At 36.3% G+C, this 27,869-nt stretch overlaps 1 protein-coding gene across 8 annotated transcripts in view; it reads left to right on the top strand.

Moving 5' to 3' along the window:
• The window catches only part of THOC2 (THO complex subunit 2), a 129,760-nt gene that overhangs the window by 32,963 nt on the left and 68,928 nt on the right, over positions 1-27,869 (top strand). For all 8 annotated transcript variants that reach the window (XM_072816488.1, XM_072816484.1, XM_072816489.1 and 5 more), the window contains exons 2-8: positions 1,581-1,639; positions 7,172-7,263; positions 9,675-9,726; positions 14,421-14,491; positions 15,341-15,462; positions 16,038-16,171; positions 26,268-26,434. In XM_072816488.1, the coding sequence (XP_072672589.1) occupies positions 9,690-9,726; positions 14,421-14,491; positions 15,341-15,462; positions 16,038-16,171; positions 26,268-26,434 (531 nt within the window). In that variant the 5' untranslated portion in view covers positions 1,581-1,639; positions 7,172-7,263; positions 9,675-9,689. The remainder of the gene's footprint in view (positions 1-1,580; positions 1,640-7,171; positions 7,264-9,674; positions 9,727-14,420; positions 14,492-15,340; positions 15,463-16,037; positions 16,172-26,267; positions 26,435-27,869) is intronic.

Consider the following 27,869-nt stretch of genomic DNA (forward strand, 5'->3'; position numbering starts at 1 on the left):
ACAGAGTAGCTGAACAGGGAGCCTGATGTGGGGCTGGGTCTCAGGACCCTGGGATGATGACCTGAGCTGAAGGCAGACACACTTAACCAACTGAGCCACCCAGGTTCCCCATCCCTGTTCTCTTGTCTCTGGAATTCTAATTAAGCATAACCTCTTCTCACTATATTCTGTATATCTGCCCTTCCTTGCAATATTTAAATTAATCTAATGAAGAGGTATTTAAAATACAAGTTTTTTTTTCCAATTTTCTTTTTTTTTGTTTCTAAATTTTATTAGTGGAAAAAAAATCTCAGATGAGAAAGTAGAATACCAGTGAAATTAGCAATCAGCTTCAGTAATTGTCAACTGCTGGCCAGTCTTGTTTCACTTGTTACCCTACCCATTTTCTCATTCTATTGAAGTAAATGCTATTTTATCCATGACTATTTCTGTATTATCTTTTAAAGATAAATTTTTATGAAAATCTTTTTTTTTTTCTGGATTCCTGGGTGGCTCAGCGATTTGGCACCTGCCTTTGGCCCAGGGCATGACCCCTGGGGTCATGGGATCGAGTCCCGCATCGGGCTCCCTGCATGGAGCCTGCTTCTCCTTCTCCCTGTGTCTCTGCCTCTCTCTCTGTCTCTCATGAATAAATAAATAAAATCTTTTTTAAAAAAGAATCTCTTATAAAAAAATCTTTTTTTTCTGAAGATTGATTTATTTGAGAGAAAGCAGGAAAGAGCGAGCTGGAGTTGGGAGGGGGGGGCGCAGAGTAGAGAGAGAGGGAGAGAGAAACTCAAGCAGACTCCATGCTGAGTGCAGAGCTGCACATGGGGCTTGATCTCATGACCCTGACATCAGACCTGAGCTAAAACCTAAGAGCTGGATTCTTTAACTGACTGCACCACACAGGTGCCCCTAAAATTTATAAAATCTTTATAAAAATATTCCAGTTGACTCAGAAATAATAATTTTAAAAATACTTATTTGAAATAGGATCCAAACACTGTGATTGACATCTCTCAAGCCTTTTTTAACCGTGAGGATTCCCTAGCATCGTTAATTTTTCCTTGCAATGTATTTGTTGAAGAGACAGGGTCATTGTAGAGTTTCCACAGTTTGAATTCAGCATGGCTGGTCGGTCTTTCTTTCTTTCTTTCTGACAGCTTCATAGGTGGCTGGTGTATTCTTTCATCACGATCAGGACATGCTTATGTTTGTCTCTTCTTGTGATGTAAGAGCTATTGATAGATACTTAGATCCTTTAATTTATTAGGCATTTTTAAATGGTGATATTCTTTTGTCATTATTTATTAGTCTCTTCAGTACAGAGACTTTTTTCTTATCAGTTATTGGTTCATATGTGAAAGGCAGAATAAGTACTTGATTTTTATTCTTTTAGTTACCAGTTTTCAAAAATAACTACCTTCCTCCAGTCCTGACAACTAGGGTTTTTAGGTTGGTTTTATTCTCATTATAAACTAATGGATTTAAACACATCTGATATGTTTTCAAATATTTTTAGTTGATATAATTTGCTCTATAAGGATTGTCTATATTAGGATTGGAAATGAATGCAGATTATTTCTATTTTATTCTAGTTTGCATTTATGCCGGATCCTCAGTGAAAATAAAAGCCATGATAGTTCAACTTACAGAGGTAAGACTTTTAAAAGTATCATAGCTATTATTTTTGGCTTTGTCAAAATTAATAGATGTTCTGTTTTCTGTTAAATTGTTATGAATGAAAAGCAAAAGGTATGAGATAGTTCACATTATATAAAGCTTTTATATGAGCTTATTACAGTTAGGATTAAAACCATAGTTATAAAAAATAAATAAAACTATAGTTACAGTAAGACTATATCTCTTTCTGTATAGATACTTGATCTGCATAATAGTCATATGTTGCTTCGCTTTTATAATTGTGACATGGTATATTTAGCCAAATACCAGCAGTTGCTATCTGTATTAAAAATTACACAGGCTAGCTATCAGTTGTAAACAGAAGAGAAAAGCTAGCACGAAATAACTATTCTGGTCTTGTTTGCACTAGGAAATTTCCAGAAACTGAGGTTGTGTTTTACTAAAGCTGGTTATGTTTAGGTAGTATCTGGGGATCTTATTAAAGGCAGTTGTCATGGAAAACATTAAAAGCAAAGGAGTTGTTTACTGCATATCACAAGTATGGTTTATTAAGTATGATGTAGTTAAACAGGATGTAAATTTTAATTTTAAAAGATTTTACTTTTTAGCATTTATTTAAAATTAGTCATTTGGATTTAGAAAAAGAGGGGGCAAAAACAAAAGCAATTATGGCTGGTAAATTTAAAGCATTTTCGTGTGTAACTTTCACTGAGGGTAGAACTCAACAGTTTTTTCCAATCTGGAAAAAACTTATAACCAATAGATCTATTTTAAATAAAAAGTGATTAAATACAATTCATTATAGTTATTATGCTTTTGTGAATAGAAGATTGAAAATGTTTTTCTAAAGATAATTTACTTTGGTTTTATCAAAAATTAAATAGTAATATGAAAGTGTATACTTCTTAAAGAACATTTGAATTTTTGAGTGGAAAGCATTTTTTAACAAATAAATGAGCCATTTTTTTCTGTCATTTGGGTAAGACCTGTTTTAAGACTTAACATTCCTAGCCTGCACCCCTAGTTATTTTCCAATTTATCCTTCTTATAAAGTTGCGTGATCGATCATAAAGATTTCTGAGGTTGCTTTAATGCCTTTTCTTTTGAATAAGTCCGTTGACTGCCAGAATTGTAAGAAAGTAAAGAAAGACTCTTTCCTAAAAGCATTTGGATACTTTATTTTTTCCTTCCCTATCTTTATTTTTGTTTTTTAAAAGATTTTATTTATTTATTCTTGAGAGACACAGAGAGGCAGAGACCTAGGCAGAGGGAGAAGCAGGCCCCATGCAGGGAGCCCAATGTGGGACTCCATGCCGGGACTCCAGGATCACGCCCTGGTCCAAAGGCAGATGCTCAACTGCTGAGCCACCCAGGCATCCCTCCTTCCCTATCTTTAAAACAAGTGTATAACTTCTCATTTAGTTTTGATCTTGTTTGTGATTGAAATCTTATTGGGTAAAATAAGAGAATTTTCAGAAAACTGTAAATAGCATAACATAGGATGATTACTTGTCAGTTTTAAATGGCACTGTATGCATCATTAATAACTACCAGATTATTGTTAATTTGCATGGCTGTTCTTATTCACATATGAAACCCAAAATAGTTATGAGTGTGGCTTCAGTTACTGAATTGCCAGACCTGCCCTTGCCTACTTCCTCAATGCACACATTCTTTGGCTGGTATCTGCCAACAATCAAGCTTTGGTCTCAGGGCCCCAGTTGGTAGTCCATGCAGGAAACTAACGGAATGTCATTTCTTCAGAATGTCCTTTGTTCTGTCTCAGGGGAATTGAGTTTGGGTAGTGTTCCCTGAGCTCTTTCCCTTGCACATACTCTTTTTTTTTTTTTATAAGTTGCCTTTTCCCCAGTAAAATGATACTGTAATGATGGTTGATAAACATGAGTAGTCCTGACATAACCAAGAACTAGTGCCTTTAGTGTTCAGATCCCACAAAGAATGTCTAAGAATCTCTAGAAGTCCCTTTTACTTGTGGCTCTCCTTAAAAATACCGTTTCTGTGGGGTGCCTGGCTGGCTTAGTCAGAAGAACATGTAACTCTTGATCTCCAGGTCATGAGTTGAACCCTTGTTGGGTGTAGAGAATACTATAAATAAATAAATTAAATAAATAAATAACGAAAAAGCCCTGCTTTCTTTGAAATGTTAGCATTAAGATAAAATCTTTTATTTATTTATTTTTGTGTATAATTATAAAGGTTATTAAGTTTCTCTCCATGTTGTAACTGTAATGTTTTTCAACTTTAGTATAGAGTTTACAGGATTTTGTGGGGTTATTCTTGGTAGTCTTAAAGTACTACTTCTTGTTTTTGTGGCTGAAAAACAATAGACGTTCCTAACCACTTAAATAGGCATTAAAAACATGTGAATTGGGGACTGCCTTTGCTAATTTGTGGATAACATTGTGATTATTTTCATGTCACTTAGTGTCAGCAAAATGACCTGGGCTTTTTGTTCTCAAGGGGATTACCTTGTCTGATTAATACCAGAATTTCCTCAGTGCCTATGAGCCCATATTCTTCTGGGAATTTAATTTGTTGTTCAGCTGTTTTGTCCTTCTAAGAGTGATTGCTTTTTTAAAAAACTTAGTTATCTGGATAACTTTAATTTTATTTATTTATTAATTTTAATAAGAGAGAGCCCGCATGTGACAGAAGGGAAGGGTGGAGAGAGGGGGAGAAGCAGACTCCCTGCTGAGTGTGGAGCCCAATGTGGGGCTCAATTCCATGTACCTGAGATCATGATCTGAGCCAAAATCAAGAGTTGGATGCTTAACCGACTGATCCATTCAGGTGGCTCAGATTTAAAAAAAATTTTTTAAGAATAATTTATTTGAGAGAGTGAGTGGGAGTGAGAGAGCACAAGCAAGGCGGGTGGCAGAGGGAGAGGGAGAAGCAGCTTCCTCACTGAGCAGGGAGACTGATGTGGGGTTCAATCCCAGGACCCTGGGATCATGACCTGAGCTGAAAGCAGACACTTAGGTGAACCACCCAGGTACCCCTTTAATTTTTTTAAAGATTTTTAAGTTATCTCTACATCTAACGTGGGCTTTAACCCACAACACTGAGATCAAGAGTTGCATGCTCCACTGACTGAGGCAGCCAGATGTCCCTGGGTAACTTCAAAAATGAGTATTATTTGTTGTAAAAGCATTTTATTAATGGAAATTCAAAGCATGAAATTGACCTCATATTTCTACCATACTAACAAATAGAATTTTTTCCTTTGCACCTTAGCTTTTATATAGTTTATTATGAGTGTAATGAAGGCATATTTATTAAAAAGGTATAGAATATGTTTAATAATGAATTCATAAGGAATTTGGATACTCTGACTATATTTCTTTAGAAAATACTTTAATGGACAAATTTATTTCATTGCAAAATAATTACAAATTAATAAAATTGTCAATAAGGATTTTTTATTTTTTTTAAGATTTTATTTATTTATTCATAGAGACAGAGAGAGAGAGAGAGAGAGGCAGAGACAGAGGCAGAGGGGGAGAAGCAGGCTCCATGCAGAGAGCCTGACGTGGGACTCAATCCAGGGTCTCCAGGATCATGCCCTGGGCTGCAGGCGGCGCTAAACCGCTGCGCCACCGGGACTGCCCTCAATAAGGATTTTTAAAGGGGTATTGATATAAGTTTTGATTTCTATGCTGTTCCCTTTTTGTGACAAGTAGTCAAACTAAAGGAGATTTTTTTTTTTTTTTAAGATTTTATGAGAGACACAGAAACACAGGCAGAGGGAGAAGCAGGCTCCATGCAGGAAGCCCGGTGTGAGACTTGATCCCAGGACTCTGGGGATCACGCCCTGAGCGAAAGGCAGACGCCCAACCGTTGAGCCACCTGGGCGGTCCCAGGAGAAGATTTTTAAGATTTATTTATTTATTCATGTGAGAGAGAGAGAGAGAGGCAGAGACACAGGCAGAGACACAGGCGGAGGGAGAAGCAGGCTCCTCGCAGGGAGCCGGATGTGGGACTCTATCCCAGAACCAGGATCACGCCCTGAACCAAAGGCAGATGCTCAACCACTGAGCCACCCAGGCGTGCCCTGTGAGAAGATTTTTAAATATTTGATGTTTTACTTGCTATTTTGCCCTGAAAGATTTTTGATTCCCTTCAGAAGGATATTATAAATTGACTATTTTACAGCTGCTTTTAGAGCTACAGCTGTTTTTCTACGTTTAAAATTTTATTTTATTGTATTTTTTAAAAGATTTCGTTTGAGAGAGAAAGAGAGAATGAGTAGGGAGAGAGGCAGAGGGAAAAGCAGGCTCCCTGCTGAGCAGAGAGACCCATGTGGGGTTCAATCCTAGAACTCTGGGATCATGACCTGAATTGAAGGCAGTCCCTTAACTGAGCCATCCATGCGCCCCCTTTCTTTATTACTGATGTATAGTTGACATGTAATAAATTAGTTCAACAACTCTGTGATCCTGTATTCTGCTATGCTTACCACAAGTGTAGCTACCATCTGTCACCATACAGTTGTTTTTCTACTTTTTTAAAAAGATTTTATTTATTCATGAGAGAGAGAAAGAGAGAAAGAGAGGCGCAGAGACCGACACAGGCAGAGGGAGAAGCAGGCTCCATGCAGGGAGCCTGATGTGGGACTTGATCCCGGGGCTCCAGGATCACGCCCTAGGCCAAAGCCAGGCGCCAAACCGCTGAGCCACTCAGGGATCCCTGCTTTTCTACTTTTAATGAGAAGAAGGAGGTAAAGTTTTCAGTGTATACGACTAAAGACAAATATGGCTAGAAGGAGGTATTCATGTGACCATTAACTCCCTCTCACCCAAATTCCTTCTCCAGCAAAGAAAGTGATAGTAATAGCAAATGAGACCATTTGTGGTTGACAGTTCTCATAGAACTGCAATTTTGTGTGTGTATGTATGTATGTAATTATTTTAGTTTGAATTCTGATAGAGGAGAAAAGATCTAGATTTGGGGAGAAATTTCTCTGAGAGTAGGATATGGATAAAACTTGATTTTATATAGACTAGTATTCTTTACCTGTTGTCATTGTAGCCCTGAGATTGAATTGACTGTAATCTGAATTTATTTAGAAAAGTCTGTGAGATTTGCTGGTGAGAGAAATGGTTAAATTAGTTTATATCCACCTGCTGGAATTCTCTGCAGTCATTGAAAATAATTTTGGGGACTTTTGTAGTGTGAGAAAATACTTTAAAAAGTGTTTGTGGGGGAATCAGAATACCAAACCATGTGTACTGTGAATGAAAATACGTAAAATATGTGGATACATAGAGATTGGAAGGAAATGTTTAAACAGTAGTTATGTTATAGTAGTGGAGTCAAGGTTAACTATTTTCTACTTTCAGTATTGCATTTTTGTGAAAATAAAAGGGAAAAATCTGCTAGGGAAAAGCATTAGAAGTATATTTTTCTTACCATTTTAGATACTTACAATTCTGAAAAGTAGGAAATATAGAGGTCTTCCCTCAGAAGGTCTACCTTTCATGTTCAAGAAATTGTGTTCTTATATTCTTTCTTTTATGTTCAACAGATTTCCAACAGGCTCTTTATGAGTTATCATACCATGTCATTAAAGGAAATCTAAAGCATGAACAGGCATCCAATGTTCTTAATGACATTAGTGTAAGTATATTTATACACACGTTTCTTAATTTAATAATTGTTACGTATTTCTTTTTAACCTTTGATACAAAGATCCCTAAAGTATATAACTTGTATTTCATTTTGTTGAAAGTTATAGTAGTGAATGTTTTAAGGCAATATTAGTAATTCTTGTTGCTAGACAGAAATAAAGATATTTTATCTTTATGGCTAGATTTTTATCTGGTTGTAAGGCAGAAAACATTAGATAAGCTGAGAGGGAGAAAAAAAAAGCCTGCCTTGTAATGAAATCAAGATATACTTAATTAAAAATGCAACTATAAAATAATATGGCAAGAATATTTTTCTCTTATTGTAGCATATCAAAACATTTGCTTTTGTTTGCACTTATGTTCAGAAATTAAATATATTTTAAAACTTTAGGATTATTTTATATTGAGATTGCATAGTTCTAACTAATGTTCACCTGCTGTCAATTTTCAGGTGTTTGTTGTGTTAGGAAATATTAATAATTAGATATTTTCCTGACCTTTAGACGATTATTCTGTTTCACTCTTATTTATTAGAGAATTTAGGTTAGATTCAGACCAGATACTTTTCATGGGTTTTTGGTATTTGAATTGTAAGATGAGCTCTTAAATTTTTTTTTTAAAGATTTTATTTATTTATTCATGAGAGACATCGAGAGAGGCAGAGACACAGGCAGAGGGAGAAGCAGGCTCCACGCAGGGAGCCGGATGTGGGACTCGATCCCAGGACCAGGATCACGCCCTGAACCAAAGGCAGACGCTCAACCAGAGCCCCTCAGGCATTCCTGAACTCTTAAATTGTAAGGGTGTTGATTGTAAACCAGTAGTTAAGTTTCTTAAGTAGTTAAGTGGTGTATTATTCAATTATTATTAGGCTGGATTTTAACCCTGTATAAATGAAATTATCTATTCAGTTGAGAACAGCTTTCAAAATGAGTATTACTGAGGTACGGGACCTGGAGCTTCTTGACACCAGGATGAATTTCCACTGTGTTGCTTTAGCTTTTGTAGCCTTTTTCTGTTAGGATAGGTAATCTTAGTATGCTTTTTGTGCTTTTGTGAAGATAGTTGTAAGAAACTTCTATGTTCAGCTGTTTTGATTTTTTTCCCCGCTACATATTGATTGAAATGTATTTAAGTAGTAGAGGTTCAATATGAATTTCTCTTTATCCTTAAACTGTCTCTATCTGACTTTAGCAGTATTAATTCATGTTGGAGTAGTCTATTTTTTCAACAAATAATATTCCATGTTGAAAACTCTGGTCTTCCTCTTTTCTTTCTGGCCTTCAGGTAGCCTGAGTACTTGTATTCAAGTAGACATAGCAAAAGTTCATAGCCCTTAAGAAACTTTTGAGAATGAAATCTGGTGTGCAGTTAAGGTTCTTTCATTCTGTGAATTGGCTATTGGTATAGTCTGTTTATGGATTTGATTCTAATACTTTTCCCATTTTTTGAAATTGAAAAGTCGAAATGGACTTAATATGTATTTTGTTTTTACTTGGCTTCCCCTTTCCTTTGAGTCCTTATACATACTTTTGCAGCTGGATTGTCTTTGTCATGGCTTTCTCATAGTCCCATATCTCACTATCTTATATCTTAGCCATAGAAATCTCTTACAGCTGCTAGTTTTTTCGTTAGGATTTTATTTCTTTCCTTTACTCTGAAAATAGGCTAGTTTAAGGGTTGCTATAGTGCCAGCAAACTAATTGCAGTGATAGAACTATGATCCTTACTAATGGAAAATGGCTCTAAAATTGGGCATGGGAGTGGGAAGTCAGGAGACAAATCTAGAATACATGTTGAAGTTTTCATCCAGAAATGAAGGGAGAATTTTGCATTAGTTTTTCCAAAGGCTACAAACATTAGTGCATAAAGAAAATAAAGATATATTTTTGGTAATTATTTTCACTTTCAGAGAATCTTGAGTAATGGAACAACAGTTTGTAATTGTATTTGTCTTTTTTAGATGTCTGTTCTGACACCACTAGGACTTTTGCATAGGTCAGTGTTGATGCAGGCATAAGCACAACATTTAAAGTTGTAGATGAAAAATGTGCCATTTTAAACAGTCTTGCTTTGGGTAGGTGTAAGGTTCTCAAATTCCAGTGGTTTCTAACATGAGGGAAAAATGTCCCTCATTTGTGCTCTTTAATATTTCAGGAGGTACTTGGTTAGGTTTTTTATCAAGTTGTTTCATGGTAGACATTTAAACACTTTTTTCCAGCTGTTGTCTCTTTCCGTTTTCTCTGTATTATGAAACTTGCATTTTATTATTTGTCACCATAAGGGTATTGGGGTTTTGTTAGGTTTTAAGTTTTACTGCAGAGTGTTAATTCTGAAAGCATACTTGATGGTGTGCTATTCTTGTATTTACTGTGTAAATAATTATATTTTTATAATTAGGAATTTCGTGAGGATATGCCCTCCATTCTTGCTGATGTATTCTGCATATTAGGTAGGTATCAAGCCTTTATTTTACCTGTAAAAATGCTGTTTGGTAAATTAATGTACTGTGTTAAATAAAATGTTTTCTTTCAAACCATTTGTAGGAACTAGACTATATATTTTTTTACTTTATAGTCTTTAAGTCAAATATGAGTATAAATTACTGTTTATAAACTAGCTTTAGATATAGTTTATAATTTAGTTTGAATTTATAGAATGTATTTTTATCTAAAATTCAGCTAAATTAAATCATTTCAAGTAAAAAGAAGCCAAGTTTTTTGAAGTTCAGTTAGTCTGAGTTACTCAGATTTTAGTACTGCATAATTAATCTTACTCAATGCAGGTTATCAGTGAATGTCAGAATCTCAAACTTAAGGGCACTCAAGAGATATTTACTTTGTCATTATACTCTTTTGATTCTTTTTTTTTTAAGATTTTATTTATTTATTCATAAGAGACACAGGCAGAAGGAGAAGCAGGCTCCATTCCGGGAGCCCAAGTGGGACTCGATCCTGGGTCTCCAGGATCATGCCCTGGGCAGAAGGCGGCGCTAAACCGCTGAGCCACTTGGGCTGCCCACTCTTTTGATTCTTAATTTTAGAAAGAGCGGGAAGAGCCAAAGTAATCAAAAGTACTTTTGTTTTGAGGATGAGAAACCAGCTTTGGAAATAGCAACTTCTCTATTTGTCCAGAATAAATAAGAATTTATGCAAGATTTAAAAGGAATATTTCTTTGAATTAGAACAAAAGGTAGTGTCCCTCCATGGGAAGCATGGATTTAAAAAGATAATATATATTATAAATTTATGTCTCTTAATTTTAGATTTGAATTAAAATAACTTTGAACACAGTTTTCCCCATCAGTGTTATGCTTTCTATAACTTTGCTCTAATAGAAACCTTTACCAGACATTATAAAATTCACTTTAAAATAAGACGTCCTCTGAGAGTTTGTCAAACTGAAGTGAATTAATTTAGCTCATTAATCTTAATTCCTAGAATAGATAGGTTACTTAAATGTCTTACCGAGAATCTGGGAATTTGATCTTAGCAAATCTGAATGCCTGGTGCTTGATCTTGATCTTTCAGGATGTTTAAAATTTCATAATAGCAGTAATGTCAGGAACAGGTCAAAATGTATGTGGACTGTGAGTGATAAATGAAAAGAGCAGATCACTGATGGGGTGACCATATGTCCCATTCTTGTTTTGTTTTCCCTGGCATAATTAATAGTGCCTTATTTCAACCTTAAAACTGTCCTGATTTGGATCATAAAGTATAAGTTCATTCTGTCTATTGAATTGATTTACGCCAGCAACAATAAGCCTTTTAAGCTTAATTTTTTAAAGCAGGCTTTAAAGTCATTACATAATATGACATATAAGTATAGCTTGAAACAAGTTTAAAAAATTTAAAAAATTATTATAAATTTGTAGGATTCAAAGTGATTTGTAGGTTAAGTTTTGTGGAAGATGTTGTCCTTGACAGTGTTAGTATAATTTATATCTTTTTTTGGGTAATCATCAACTATCCGCTTAATAGTAAGTTTTAATAATTTTTTTATTCATTTATTCTATTAGGATATATTGCCCCTTTGTATTTAGTAATATGAAGTATTACTACAAGTCACTGGTTTTTTACTATTAATATGAATTTATGAGGATGTTTGGTTGCTCTTGGGAAATTTCTTTCAGCCTATTCAGTCAATTTTTACAAGCAAGATTTGAGTGGCAAACTTGGAAAGAGAATTTCCGTCACCTGTCCCCTTGCTCACCCACCTCTACTGTTAGCAGAAGAAAAAATGATCCAAGGATGACCCCAGGCCAAACTAGGGGAGTAGGAGTAAGAATGGGAGCTACCTGTAAAAATAATGGCAATAATAATGTAGATGCTATTTTTGGAGCACTTTCTATGTTCTAAGCCTTATGTTATGCATTTAGTTTCATTTTAATCTTTATAGCAACTTCTGTAAGGTAGATGTATAGATCATAAAATTGAAGCTCAGAGAAGGGATTTTTCAAGGCACATAGCCAGTAAAGCAGAGTTTGAACCTGGGTCTTTTTTGTTCCAGAGCTCGTAATTTTTAAGTCAAATATGAGTATAATTACCGTTTATATATATAAACAGTATATACTATACTATATCATGTTGTCTTTCTAATATTTTAAGAGTTCTAAGAGAAATCAGTGTTGTACTTCCCTGGTTAAGATAACAGTTTTCTTTAAAAGACTGATTATGTAAGGATGAGAGTTTCTGAATGCTATATTGACCTGGAGAGGGAAGTCTGGTGTAACTTGATGCACTGATAGGATCTCTGAGCTGGAGTGGGTGGTTTGATGACACTGGGACCTACAGTTGGAAATGATTGAGGGCTTTTAGTAGCATAGGGGAAATTATTTTTTAAGAATATTTTATTTATTTATTTGACACACACACACAGAACACAAGCAGGAGGAGCAGGAGCAGGAGTAGGAGTGGGAGAGGGAGAAACAGACTCCCCACTGAGCAGAGAGCCCAGTCTAATGCAGGGCTTGATCCCAGGACCCTGGGATCATGACCTGAGCTGGCAGAGGCTTAACAGACGGAGCCATCCAGAGCCCCTCATAGGGGAAATTAAAGAGAATTTACTAGGTACTGATTCAGGATTGATGAGTCAGGGATAATGAATTTATTAGAATAGTTCATGAGTTAGGACAAAAAGAAGGAAGAAACAGGGAAAGCGTAACTGTGATTATAATAGAGTCCTGTATTGGTTGTTGAGATAGCTCAACAAAGAAATTTACTGAAGTTCTATTAAGCATTTCCTAACATGGTCAGAACCCAGAGAGTAGTATCTTGATCAGGTCAGATGGCTAAAAGGAGAGCAGACTTGGCTTGAAGAGGATGAACCTGCTACCCAGCTGCTCTGATCTTAGGGACTTTGGGGGTAGATCTCAGGGACTTTTGGGCCTGGGTAGATAGATATTGGTTAAAAGGATAGGCCCAGTTTAGTCCTGAGCCCTCAAGATCAGTGTCCTTGAAGTTCTAGGCCGAGGAGGGAAAAGAAGACCAGAAAATAGGGAGACAACTTGGAATCCCTGGAAGGGATTGATGAGATACACATGGATTAAAATTCTTACTGAGAGAATGAGATTGTATTGCAGTTTACATTGTATAAATTGTACCCTGTAATTCTCTTAATATGTTTGAGCTGACCATGTGTTTAGCTCCAGTGGCCAGGATATTGGGAAATGGCACTAAGACTGGAAAGGGGAGAAGGGCCAGGAAAATGTGAACACGTTTGATGATAAATTCCTTTCTCTTGATTCTCAGTGATGGCAATAGAAAGTAAACTGAAGTCAATCAGTGCTATGACATCTGGGGAGAACTGTAGAACCCTTAGAAGACAATTTTATTACATCACCAAAATCGGTGTCTCTTGTAAATTATGAGTTGAGCTTAATATAATAAATAGTATGTAATCATTAAAGCAATAATCTTGAGATCAACTTTGTAATCCTGTCAATCCTGGTTGAATTTTTTTGATGTTTGGCATTAAGAGCTAATTATTTTATGTCCTCCATAATCATAAAATTGTTTGACAGATTTTCTGAATAATTACTGAAACTCAGGGAGGTCTCAGTTTCTTTTCTTTTTTTTTTAAGAGGGGTCTCTTCCCTGGGCCCCATGCTTTATTTTTTTTTTAAGATTTTATTTATTTATTCATGAGAGAGAGAGGCAGAGACACAGGCAGAGGGAGAAGCAGGCTCCATGCAGGGAGCCCGACCTTGGACTCGATCCCGGGTCTCCAGGATCATGCCCCGGGCTGAAGGCGGCGCTAAACCCCTGAGCCACCAGGGCTGCCCCTCAGTTTTTTAATATTTCAATAGGAAGAAAATAAAAATCATGAATAAATTTTTGTTTGCTGACTGGAATTGTAATTCAAAATAGGATGTTAAAAATATTCTTTTAACACTGTCTTTTCATAGAGTTGATGCCAGGTAGCTTGGTTAGAACATGGTACATAGGGGATCCCTGGGTGGCTCAGCGGTTTAGCGCCTGCCTTTGGCCAAGGGCGCGATCCTGGAGACCCGGGATCGAGTTCCACATTGGGCTCCCGGTGCATGGAGCCTGCTTCTCCCTCTGCCTGTGTCTCTGCCCCTCTCTCTCTCTCTCTCTCTCTCTGTGTGACTATAAGTCTTACATTTTTCTTCAAAAAAAAAAAAAAAAAGAACATGGTACATGGTACCAAGGTGGCCAAGGTCAGAGGTTTAATCTTCATAGGTATTAAGATCTTTAGTGTTAGGAGATCTTTTTTGTCACCTAGTTCAGCTTTCCACCTAAGGAAGAAATCTCTTCTTCAGCATCTCTAACGTGTTGTCATTTAAACTTTGCTTGAATATTTCCATTTTTACAAACATTATTGTTTCAAAGTTTTGTTGCTTCCAGTACCATGGCATGTAGCTCCTGTGTAATCAACATATCATTTTATGGATATGCCATTCGTCACAGGGTCAGTCTCCAGTATCAGGAAAAATTAATCCTAAGCATTCATATGCATATGAAGGACAGCTCATGCTTACTATAGTTGCGAATTTTTTTCCAAATTCAGAATGAGACATTTTAAAATTAGGTAGCTTTAAAGAAAATAAGTATCTTACTATATAGTGCTGGAGACAGTCTAGAAAAAATCAAACTTTTGTCTTTTTTTCTTCCATCATTATAGATATTGAGACGAATTGTTTAGAAGAAAAAAGCAAGAGAGACTATTTTACACAATTGGTATTAGCATGTTTGGTAAGTTATAAAAAATACTTTCCCTTTCTAGATTTTTACATTTAACAGTTGTAATCACAGCTAATCATGTTAATGGAGGACGATATTGACATTCCTTTGGCTATTCATTATAAGGTGAGATTTGGATCTTGAAATGGAATGCTTTGTAAAATTAGAATGATAAGTACTTTTGTGAAATATGCAGGTCTCATATCACATAAACTATCTGTATATATCAAAATTTGGTGATATTCCTGACCTAGTAAGTTCCTAAATAAGGAAAAGGTAAGAATCTATTAAATCAGTAGAAGTGATGTGGACAGCTTTTAAACTGAAGAGTTTTTCATAAACTCTTTATTAGGCAAGGAGGAAAAGAATGGAGGTAGTTTAAAAATAATAAATTCTAGAACTTGTCATAATCATTGTCTAGTAAACTATTTTATGTTCATACATTTAGAACCAAGGAGAAATGCTATTACTCAGACCTGGAAGATGTCCTTGTCTTTGGTCTACTAGAATTTGACTTAAACAGTAGAAACTCATGAAGGCTGAAGTGCTGTTAATCTTAAAGAAAAATTCAATTTTAATCAGAATTTCATCTGTAGTTCTTGTCATTTGTACGCTGTATACAGCATGCATATAATTTTTTAGTGAGTTTTATTTAAAGAGCTGTATGTCACACTTTTCAATATTTGAAGTCATCGTTTTTGTTAAATTGAAGTTCCAAGCTTTTTTTAAAAAATAAATTGAAAGTTGTTGATATATATTTAAATGTGATTTTAATATTTTTATTGGGGAAAAGTTATTTTGAATGTACTTAAATTGTGGATATGCTAAGGAATAAACGGCCTTTAATATTTTTTAATACAGTATTTAGTTTCAGACACAGTTCTAAAGGAACGCCTGGATCCAGAAACATTGGAATCATTAGGGCTTATCAAACAATCACAGCAGTTTAATCAAAAGTCCGTTAAAATCAAGACAAAACTCTTGTAAGTACATATATCTTTGTGTTGCAGATCAAATATCTGAGTATGTTTTCTTAGTTCTCATTTTGAATACTAGAAGTTTCTAAAGGCAGTTTGAAGTTTTCTTTTTTGTTGCTGCTGTTGGAATGTCTTATGATTTTTCCTTTTGAAAGAAGCCTAGGATTATTGAGTCAGCAGTGAACTTTACCTGTGTGAAACCAATGTTAATTTTTTTCTATATTAGAAGTTAAAATAATATTCAGTGCTTTTATTATTACTAATAAAATAATTTACAAGTATGGTTATACCCTAGGGTACATTCTTAGTCAACAGTGGAAATAGTGGTATGTTATTGTTCCTTTGGATTAGCAGTATTCTTTGTGTTACTGGTTTTCCCTGTGTAATTAACATTGAGATGTTTCTTATGAATCATTGTTATGTTCTATTTTAAAAGATAGACAAAGAAGTAAACTTTCAACAACTATTCTTATAATTGTTCTATATAGTAGATATGAAAATTCAGTGAGAATACAGTACTTGTATGTAAGCTTGTTAATTGAATTAATTTTATTCCCTTTATGATGTTTATCTAATTTCAGTTATAAGCAGCAAAAATTCAATTTGTTAAGAGAAGAGAATGAAGGTTATGCCAAGCTGATTGCTGAATTGGGGCAAGATTTATCTGGAAATATTACTAGTGATTTAATCTTAGAAAATATCAAATCTTTAATAGGTAAGACATATCTATGTGATAGTAAGTTTTTCTAAACTGTTGGAGAATAACCATAAAGACAAAAAGTGGATTTCACCCAGTATTTTTCTTTTTTTAATTAAGAAATGATGGGACACCTGGGTGGCTCAGTGTTTGAGCATCTGCCTTTGGCTGAAGGCATGATTCAGGGTCTTGGGATCGAGTCCTGCATCAGGCCCCTCGAAGGGTGCTTGCTTCTCCCTCTGCCTCTCTCTCTCTCTTTCATGAATAATTAAATGAAATCTTAAAAAAAGAAGTGTCTAGCTTGTACTTTAAAGATTTTATCAGTACTAATAAAATTTGGGATGATATTTATGAAAAATCTTTTTTTGTCACTGTTACCTGTGTGTATTAGTTTCTTTTCTCTCTAGTATTTCTACCTTTAATTTTTAAGTATTTCTCAGTAACTTTATAGAGGGCAGAAAATAAGAACATGTGAAACTTTAATAAAATCTTCATTGAACTCTCGAAACATGGTGATGTTTAGTTCTTTTGAGCTTGACTTTAAAAATACCTTTACAAGAAACTTTGATACATATCTTGCTTTATCATTACAACAGCTTATTTATTTATTTATGCATATTTTTTATTGGGGTTCGATTTGCCACCATAGAGCATAACACCCAGTGCTCATCCTGTCAAGTGCCCCCCTCAGTGCCCGTTACCCAGTCACCCCATCCCCCTGCCGACCTCCCCCTCCACCACCCCTTGTTCATTTCCCAGAGTTAGGAGTCTCTCATGTTCTGTCACCCTCACTAATATTTCTCGTTCATTTTCTCTCCTTTCCTCTTTATTCCCTTTCACTATTTTTTATATTCCCCAAATGAATGGGACCATATAATGTTTGTCCTCCAATTGACTTATTTCACTCAGCCTAATACCCTCCAGTTCCATCCATGTTGAAGCAAATGGTGGGTATATGTCCTTTCTAATGCCTGAGTAATATTCCATTGTATACATAGACCACATCTTCTTTATCCAGTCATCTTTCGATGGACACTGAGGCTCCTTCCACAGTTTGGCTGTTGTGGACATTGCTGCTATAAACATTGGGGCGCAGGTGTCCTGCTGTTTCACTGCATCTGTATTTGTATCTTTGGGGTAAATCCTCAGTAGTGCAATTGCTGGGTCATAGGGTAGCTCTATTTTTAACTCTCTGAGGAACCTCCACACAGTTTTGCAGAGTGGCTGCACTAGTTCACATTCCCACCGACAGTGCAAGAGGGTTCCCCTTTCTCCACATCCTCTCCAACATTTGTACAACAGCTTATTTAAAATAAGTGTGGCAGGTATTGTAAAAGATAGGGAAGTGTTACTCTCCCTACCTTTTAAATAGAATTTCTTTAGCATTAATCTTTTTTATTTGCATTGAGCATTTGGAGGAAATAGTTGGCTTCTGTAGAAAGGAGGAATGAATGGTAGAAAACTAGGGTAGTCCTGATTTTTCAGAATGGAAAGAGATTTTGCTATTACTTGTTAGGTGTGCTATCTTAGGGAAGATTTCACAACACCTAGATGTTTTAGATTTTGAGACCTGTTGGAGAAGTCATGTTCCCTGCATTACTGGTTATATTTTAGGTGATGCTTATGCTCGACTTCTCAATTTTTTTTCCTCTGCTTTTGAAATATATGTATGAGTAAGAGAGAGGAAGTGTCCCAATCTTCATTCCCTTCCTCCATTCCTGTGTATAGAAATCCAGATAGAACTAGATTTACTACAGTTACCTTTGTTTTTACCTTAGGCTTTCGGTGATCAGCAGGTGTAGCAGATAAATAACTTTTACTTTAAATTTATCTTTTTAAAAAAGTTTTTATTTAAATTCCTATTAACACAGTGTAGTATTAGTTTCAGGTGTACAATATAGTGATTCACCACTTCCATACAAAACCCAGTGTTCATCACAAGTGTTCTCTTCAATCCCCATCACCCGTTTCACCCATCCCTCTCCCACCTTTGAAGTGAGTGTAGTTCTGGCAGCTGATTTATTCTCTTTGCTACTTCCTCCTGTTATCAATTTACCACTAAGACTAGTGGGCTGTGGGCTGCAGGGCTCTTATCTGTGTGGCATGACCTATTTTTAAAAAGCCTCCAAAGGGTTTCCTTTCTATTCTTTTCAGGGTAGGCTCTACATTTTTCCTACAGCATTTTGATCTAGCTTGAGATGCTTGCTTTGTAGTATTGCTTTCCTATAGCTTTGTCATTCCTTACATCCTTCCATGTACTCTTTTAAGATGATATTTCTCAGATAAAAAAATTTTTTTTTTAAAGATTTATTTATTTGAGAGAGAGAACGAACACAGAAATGGGGGAAGCGGGAGAGGCAGATTCTCTGCTGAGCAGGGAGCCCAATGCAGGGTTCCATCCCAGGACTCTAGGATCATAACCTGAGCTGAGGGCAGATGCTTAACCAATTGAGCCACCCAGGTGCCCCTCACATTAAAAATTCTTATGCTAAAAAAAAATTCTTATGCTGTGTAAGCTCCTCAATTATTCTTGTGTTTCTGTTTTATCTATTTGTTGATAATTCTTGTCCTTGTTTCTTCTAAGTTTTGTCTTTGTGGGTTTATACCTTTTTAGTTCTTTGTTATTTTAGGACATTTCAAAGAGGAATTTTCTTGAAGGTATGCTTTTATCTAACTGGGAAAATATACACTACTTTCTTACCTTGAACTTGGCTCTCATATAGAACAGGTTATGTTACTGTCTCTGAAGAACAGTGTGGTAGTCACAACTGCAGTCTCACAATATACCAAGTGGACCTCCAAGCAGACTAGGCCAGAAGCACTCACATGTTACCTCCTCAGTATAGTCTTCCCTGACCATCCCCCTCAACACTCCCTTTCATTCACTGTATTTTCTTCTGAACACTTATCACCATATAATATGAAATGCATTTTATTTTCTACCCGCCCCCGGAACATCAGCTTCATGAAAACAGTGGTTTTTGTTTTGTTCAGTACTTCAGAACCTGGTATGAAGGTCCCAAGTAAATATTTGTTGAAAAATGAATGAGTATTTCTCTCTTTCTTGCAGAGTTTACAGTGATTCTTAGCCTCTTTTCCTTGACATGGAGGGTTTTTTTTATTTTTAAAGATTTTATTTATTTATTTGAGAGAGAGATCATGAGCAGGGAGGAAGGGCAGACGGAGGAGCAGGCTCTCCGCTGAACAGGGAGCCCAGTGTGGGACCCAATCCCAGGACGGGATCATGACCTGAGCCAAAGGCAAATGCTTAACCAACTGAGCCACCCAAATGCCCCAATGTGGAAGATTTTAATAAGCTCATCTCCCTGACTCAGTGTTTGTTTCTCTCTGGCTAGCTGAGTCTGTCCTCTCCCCTATTGTCTGAGGAAAGAATTTTTCATCAACATGGAGATTGAGGTTAAGACTCCCAATTCCAATGAGTACTTGTTGAGTGTTAAAATTTATTGGATGCAGATTCCACGCAGGCCTTGTCTCATCTGGCCAGAGCAGTTCACTGACCTAGCATCTTATTTTCAAGACATCTTTAAACAAGTTTCCCCTTGTTTATTCCCATCATTTTCTCTGTAGAGCAATCTGGACGTAATACCTCATACAAAGCTATCTTGGGTCTGATCTCCTTCACTAGCCATTGGCAGAACTGATACCTAATTTGGGAGGTATGCATTTAAATGCACTTATGTTTCAGGGCACTTGGCCTGATCAGGAGAAATCCTTATCATCCTTAATTAAAATCTAATAAATTGCTCCCTAAAAGATTCTGACACATCAAAATGTTTGTATCCTAAATGTAATAAAAATGTTTATATCCTGTCAGATAGGGACTGTTTACTGCATGAGTAAGCAAAGAAGAATCATGAATCTGTTTGGTGGTTGTGATCTCAAGTCTGACGCTAATTTTAAAAAACTTATTAAACGAGAATGGATAGTTATTAGGAGGGTCTTTAGCTACCAAGTTCTAGACCCCACACAAATGAACCCTGCATCAGGATGGCAAAAAGCATCTTTTAGAAATTCAAAGAAAGATACCAGAGATGGACATCTTTGATTGTTGAACTAAACTATAAGCACTATTCTTCTGAATGCCCTTAAAAAAGAGTAATAGGTATTCCTTTTCTTTCTTTTAAATTAGGACTCAGGAAACTTTTTCTATAAAGGATGAGTTAGTAAATATTTGTTTGCTTTGTGGGCCATGTGGTGTCTGTTGCAACTATTCAACTCTGCCTTTGTAGTTTTAAAGCAACCATAGACAATATGTAAATAAATGTGTTCTAGTACAACTTTATTTATAGAAACTGAATGGATTTGACCCATAGGCCACACAATGCTGATTTCTGCTCTAAATCAGAAGTTCTGGCTAAAAAGTAGTCCTGGACTAACGTGAGTGTAGTTTTAGGGAGTGGAAATAGTTTTTCCTAGTTTTGGGTTTAGTGGTCCAGGATCTTTTTGGCCTAGGCTCTAACCCTTTCCTTCTCACTCAGAACCCAAGCCCTCTTCTCCAAACCTCAGGACCTTAATTTGTTGCCTGGTTTCCAAGATTGTAGATTTGGCTGTGGGTGGGGAAAGATAGGGTGAGAATCTGCACATTTAGTCTCACAAGTTCTCTTAGCTGCTTGGCAGGTGACCAGAGAGAGATTAAAATAAGACCCCAAGTCGAATGATTCTTGTGTATATTATGGGACATTTAACCCCTTTGACTAAGTTATCTTGAGTGCACTTTGTATTTTATTTTTGGACCAATCTGGATGTAAGAGCCTTTTAGCCTAGAAGCATTTTATCTGTTTGAACTTTCCACTGTCCCTTGAAAAGGGAAGCCCAGTTGACTGCCTCCTTTGTGTTTTTGCTTTATTGAAGTTTCTTTACTGTATACTAGTTATAAAGTTTTTTTCTGCTATGAAAAAGATGACTGCTGGGCTGCCTGGGTGGCTCAGTCAGTTAAGCATCTGCCTTTGGCTCAGGTCATGATCTCAGGGTCCTGGGATAGAGCCCTGCTTTGGGCTCCCTGATCAGATGGGAGCTTGCTTCTCCCTCTCCCTCTGCCTCTGCCTCTGGCCCGCCCCCTGCTTGTACTCTCTCTTTCACTCTGTCTCAAATAAATAATAAATACAAAACTTAAAAAAAGGAAAAAGACAGCTATTGGAGTTCTCAAGCATAGATTTTTTTTTCCTTAAAATTGTACTTTTGTTAGGTGCATTTCTCTGCATCTTGGTTCTCTGGTTTTTTCCTTGAGATGTACAGTTTTTTGCAAATATTATTTCTTAGAAATAAGGTTTTTATTAGCCTGTTTTAGTCCGTTTGGACTGCTATAACAAAGTTACCACATATTGGGTGGTTTATAAACAATAGAAATGTATCTCTCAGAGTTCTGGAAGCTGGAAGTCCAAAATCAGGGTTTTAGTGAAGGCCTCCTTTAGGTTGCAGACTTCTGAGTTCTTGCTGTATCCTCACATGGTGGAAGGGGCAGGGAAGCTCTATTTTTTTAAGGGCATTAATCTCATTCATGAGAGCTCTGCTCTAGTGAATAACCTAATCACCCCTCAAAGCCCCCACCTCCTAAATACCATCACATAGGGGATTAGAATTTCCACATACGAATTTTTGGGGGCAGCCTGGGTGGCTCAGCAGTTAAGCATCTGCCTTCAGCCCAGGGCATGATTCTGGAGACCCCGGATCGGGTCCCACATCCGGCTCCCTGCATGGAGCCTGCTTCTCCCTCTGCCTGTGTCTCTGCTTCTCTCTCTCTCTCTCTCATAAATAAATAAAATCTTTTTTTTAAAGGAATTTTTGGTGGAAGGGTCCAAGCACTCAAACTACAGCATAGCCTGTTTCTAAAGTAATTCTAGATGCTAGATCATGTCCTTTTGTTCAAGACGTGGTTTTTCTCTGTCTCATAAGGTCCTTTCTGTGTGGAACGTGATAATTGAAGCTATTCTGTTTTCTCATCTCAAGTGTACAGGCTGGACATTTCTCCCAGTCATGTTTACAATATTACCTTGGGATTTCTTTCCTGTTAGGAATCTCAATTTGGCATATTCCTCAAACAGCCATTGTAAGTTGAACCTATAATTTTTTTTTTGCCTCTAGTTGCAATCACTTTCTCTAATAATGACTATTGCCATCTTGTCTGTCTTTGGGAAAATTTCAGTTACTTTTCAGTGCATTTCTAAAAAGATACATTCAAAAGGTGTAAATTCTGTTTTTAGACATTTTATTAATCTCCATATCACAAGTGCCTGGCACATAGCAGTTGGTTAATGAATGTTTATTTAAATGAAGGACTGCATCCATGGCCATTACAGGTCTGTTACTGTTACTGCTTTATTTTTCTACTTGTTCCCTGCTTGTTCCTCAGAAGACATAAAGGCATTATATGTGTGCATATATCCCTAGTGTAGCTGGTGATAGAGGTAGGGAGCTAAGCATATGATCTCTTTCAAGATCACCTGACTTGATTCTTGGGCTACACAAAAGCCTTTCTAAGATGGTTGAGCACAAGAATGCTTCTGTTTTACCACAGCTGCCATTAGAAAAAAAAATATTTTGGACATTCCAAGCTTGCTTATTGTTACTAGAGTCTTATTCTATATGAAATAACTGTTATCTAGCAAATATTTTTTTAATATTTTATTTATTTATGAGAGAGAGAGAGGCAGAGACACAGGCAGAGGGAGAAGCAGGCTCCAATGCAGGGAGCCCGATGTGGGACTCGATCCGGGGTCTCCAGGATCACACCCTGGGCCAAAGGCGGTGCCAGACCGCTGAGCCAGGACTGCCCACCTAGCAAATCTTTAAGGTTTAAAAATCATCTTTCGGGATCCCTGGGTGGCGCAGCGGTTTGGCGCCTGCCTTTGGCCCAGGGCGCGATCCTGGAGACCCGGGATCGAATCCCACGTCGGGCTCCCAGTGCATGGAGCCTGCTTCTCCCTCTGCCTATGTCTCTGCCTCTCTCTCTCTCTCTATCATAAATAATAAATAAAAATTTTAAAAAAAATCATCTTTCTAAATCTGTGGTTTGGTTACTTTTTCCATCTTATGGAGCAGAGGTCACTCTATTTAGTTGCAATAAATTTGAGACATTTAATAGAAAATTCATAAGCCAGTTTTTCTTTTGTGAAAGATGCAAAGGTTGATATCTGTCATAAATAAAAGTACATATCTTCTCTTTTAGATTACTGCCTTAAATTGCACCTACAAAGAAACTGGTAGTTACTTGACAGTACAGATCACTGATAGAATAGTCTTGATACAGTAGTACTGTTAAAAAAAAGCAATAATGAGGGTGGTTCACATTGTAGCACATTGAAAATATAAACTTGAAAACAGTGTGAATGAAGCACAATATTCCCATGTGCCATGTTATTCTAGTCATTTCACAAGTTTTGTGTATGTAGCTTGATGGGTAATTATCAACCAGCAATTTTTCAAAATTAAATTATATTTAATGTATCTTTTGTCATCTATTATCAGAGTATTCATTTTTATTTTTTATTTAGTGATTGGATTTTCATATTTAGTAAATTAGGAGCAGTTATAAGGCTGGAGAATTTGCTAGGTCTTACTTTCAGTGTTTACTGTCAGTGTTAGAATAGTTTAGAAGCATTTTTTCAGTTTTATTGAGGCATACTTGACATACACTGTATATTTTAAGTGCATAGTTTGAGTTATAACGTGTATGCATCTGTGAAAACATCACTGCAGTCTAGATAATGCACATTTACCAGTGCCTTGTCCCCCCAAATTTCCTCATGCCCCTTTGTGTTTCATCTTTCTTCACTCTGTTTCCCCCTCTCCAGGCAACCACTGATATCTTTTCTGTCACTATAGATTAGTTTGCATTTTCTAGAATTCTTTTATATATGGAATCATATAGTGAGTATTCTTTTTTTGTCTGGCTTATTTCATTCAGCATAATTATTTTGTGATTCATCCATGTTGTTGCTTGTATTATTAGTTCTTTCCTTGTTTTTTTTCTGAGTAGTATTCTGCTGTTTTTATCTCAGTTACACTGTTCTATCGTTGATCCATTTACGTGCTGATAGACATTTGAGATTGTATTATTACAAGTAAAGCTGCTATCAAAGATGTGTGTACAAGTCTTTGTATGAACATAGACATTTATTTCTCTTTGATAAATACTTAGGAATGAATTGCCTGGATCAGGGTAGTTATAAGTTTAATTCTTAAGGAAACTGCTAGTTTTACAAAGTAGTTGTGCCATTTTACATTTTATATTTCCACTAGTAGCCTTTAAAAATTCCATTTGCTATTTTTTAAAGATTTTATTTTTTTATTCATGAGAGAAAGAGAGAGAGAGAGAGAGAGAGAGAGAGAGAGGCAGAGACACAGGCAGAGGGAGAGGCAGGTTCCCTGCAGGAAGCCCGATGTGGGACTTGATCCCGGGTCCTCAGGATCACACCCTGGGCTGAAGATGGCGCTAAACTGCTGAGCCACCCAGGCTGCCCCATTTGCTATTTTGGATTCATTTTTACATTCATAGGCCATACTTTTTGGGGGCACAGGGCGAGACAAAAATATTTAGAAGTTTTCTTCTCAGAACTTTTGGTAAATATTTCTTTGGAGAATTTATCAAAATCTGGAGCTCTTTTCAGTAAGACATGATCACTGTGTTAGTCTTTTTTCCCCTTAGAATGAGAAATAGAAGAAAATGTATTCTTTGGATTTCATAAAAAGAGGAAAGAAATACTTTTTATATTTGGAGAGTTTGGTTTTCCAAGTGATTGCTAAGATACTGTGAATCAGGTATTAGTTTTATAGCATTCAATGTGACTCTGAGTGTGGAGTTAATAGAAGTAACTCTGGAAATCTCATAAAATACCTTATATAAAAATTTTCTTTGAAAAATCTCCTAAGTCATCTATCTATAACTATAACAACACAGTTGTTCTTTCTTCCTCCAGCATTAGAAGAAATGAGTATTTATTTGTTTGCCTCAATGAAGTGGTTAGCTTGCATTTAGGAGTTATATCTACTGGAAAATAGGTAATTCAAAATTGTAGAATTCCATTCAGCTTGATGTACAAGACATATGGGAATTGATATAAACTGAGGGAACAGCAAGCAGATTGATATCTTATGCTCACTCTGGGTCATAAGCATACATTTTATTGTGAGGAAATGGTGGGTGGAATCGCCTGTATTGTTTACATTTATTTCTTTTTGTTGTGTGCAAATGGTTGTGCATATAATATGACTGTACTATAATATAATTATGGTACAGGTGAAGCTGAATGCAAGTGGAATTAATAATGTATTAAGAATAGGGTGGCTGATAAAAATGTCTATTAAATCTGTGTCTATTGGCCCTTTTTAGCTTACCCCCAAGAGATTAGGAAGGATAAGTAACCAATGGAACCTAGTTAGTGCTTCTTTTGCCTTCTTTTTCTGGCTCTGCCTAGATTGTTTTTCTCCTCTCTTGCCTGTGTTAGCTACACTCTTTGGTTATTTCTCCAACTCCTTGGTATTCTTCCATCTCTTCAGTATCAGTAGTATACTCGTTTTCCTCTTAGAATGTCTGCCCAAAACCATAGATATAAATTAGTGGTATGGTTATGGTTTATAGTTCTGTTGTATGTAGGATGAACTAAGTATTCTAAAAATGATGTTCTGCTTTTATGAACCTGAACTTTTAACTGTTTACCAACATTCTAATTGCTTTTTAAAACATGAAAGAAAACTCTTTACTTTAGTTGCCTAACTTGTAAATGCATTGATTGTCATATTTTACTGAGAATTAAAAATACAGAGCTGTTTAACTAGCCTGAGTAATCAAGAGTGTGGAATACAAGAAAGTTTACTTGACTGTGTATCGCAGGTCCTGGGCTTCAGCCCCAATTCTGTCATTAACCCCTTGGTAATCCTGGGCAAGTCATATTTCTCATCTGTAAAATATGGGGAATGGACTTGATCATCTTGAAAATTATTAAGATTATCCTCTGGTGTGGGGGAAGCAGACTTGTAAAAGAAGTTGTTTTTAAAAACATTTTTATCTTATTATATGTTTTCCCTGAAAGTTAATGGTTTTATTAGAAATGATGTATAATCACTTTTGAATTTGTGTATATCTCCTCTGTTGCAGGATGCTTTAATCTGGATCCCAATAGAGTTTTGGATGTCATTTTAGAAGTGTTTGAATGCAGGCCAGAACATGATGACTTCTTTATATCTTTATTAGAATCTTACATGAGTATGTGTGAACCGCAAACACTGTGTCATATTCTTGGGTTCAAATTCAAATTTTACCAGGTAAAAAAAAAAATATGTAAGTGTATGTGTATACATATGTGTGTGTATGTGTGTGTTACAGAGAGTGATAAATCTCATTGTTTTATATGTACAACTTCAAATTTTATTTGTAAATGATTTGTTTCAGCTTGGCCATTCTAGCTAAGGAGGTAGATAAATGGATAGCTACAATGCCATATGATAAGTACTGTATTAGTAGTATGAATGATGTGATGTGAAAGCCTAGAGGAAAACATAATAAATTTTAGCCTTGGGAGAGATTAGAGAAGACTTTATAGATATAACCCTTTTTAAATCTGGTCCTTGAAGGATGAGTAGGAGTTGATTGAGAGTTGTCTGTTCAGAAATAACAAATACTGTGAGTGAAGACAAGGCAGTATAAATGTATATAACTGATTGAAAAAACGGTACATAGTCTGATGTGGCTGGATTGTAAGATACAGGGGAAAAAAGGGACAGGAAGTGAAATTGGAAAGGTAGGCACACTTTAGATTGTCAAGGGCCTTGACTACTGTGTTGAGTTAGAATTTTATTACACAGATGGTGACCATGGGAATTCTTTTATGGACGTGGATAAATTCTTGAGGCATTTTACATTATTTTTCTTTTAAACCACTATAATAATTATATCTAATAAATCTGTGCCTCCGATTATTTCTCTTTCAATCCATTTTTCATATTATTACTACTATTACATTCTTTTTTTTAATTAAAGATTTTATTTATTCATGAGAGAGAGAGAGGCAGAGACATAGGCAGAGGAATAAGCAGGCTCTCTGCAGAAGCCTGGTGTGGAACTCGATCATGGACCCCAGGATCACGCCCTGAGTCAAAGGCAGACGCTCAACAGCTGAGCCACCCAGGTGTCCCTCTACTGTTATATTCTAGAAGAGATCAAATTGACTGCTCCAAAACCTTTGTAGGATAAAATTCAAACTTCTAAACGTGGCAGAAAAGGCTCTTTACAATTTAGCCCTATTCTTTCTTTCCAGCCTCATCTTTAATAGTCCCCCCCCCCACTCAAATCTTAATATTCTAGTCATATTAAATTACTAGCCATTTTTTTGAACTTAGGTATAGATATTGTTTTATTTAGGCCTTTATTTATATGCAGTTCCTTATAACTAGAAACTCTTACTCAGCCCTCTCATCTGTCTTTTCTTTGTCTTGAGGACACTTCTATTCTTTTTTTTAAAAAAATATTTTATTTATTTATTCCTGAGAGACACAGAGAGAGAGAGGCAGAGATACAGGCAGAGGGAGAAGCAGGCTCCATGCAGGGAGCCCAATGTGGGACTTGATCCCGTGACTCCAGGATCATGCCCTGGGCCAAAGGCAGGCAACTAAACCGCTGAGCCACTCAGGGATCCCCCGAGGACACTTCTGTTCTTTAAGTTCAAGTGCTGCTTGTTCTGTAAAGTCTTGCTGGACCTTC

The sequence above is a fragment of the Canis lupus genome, chromosome X (genome assembly GCF_048164855.1).
Source record: "Canis lupus baileyi chromosome X, mCanLup2.hap1, whole genome shotgun sequence".
Lineage (NCBI taxonomy): Eukaryota > Metazoa > Chordata > Mammalia > Carnivora > Canidae > Canis > Canis lupus.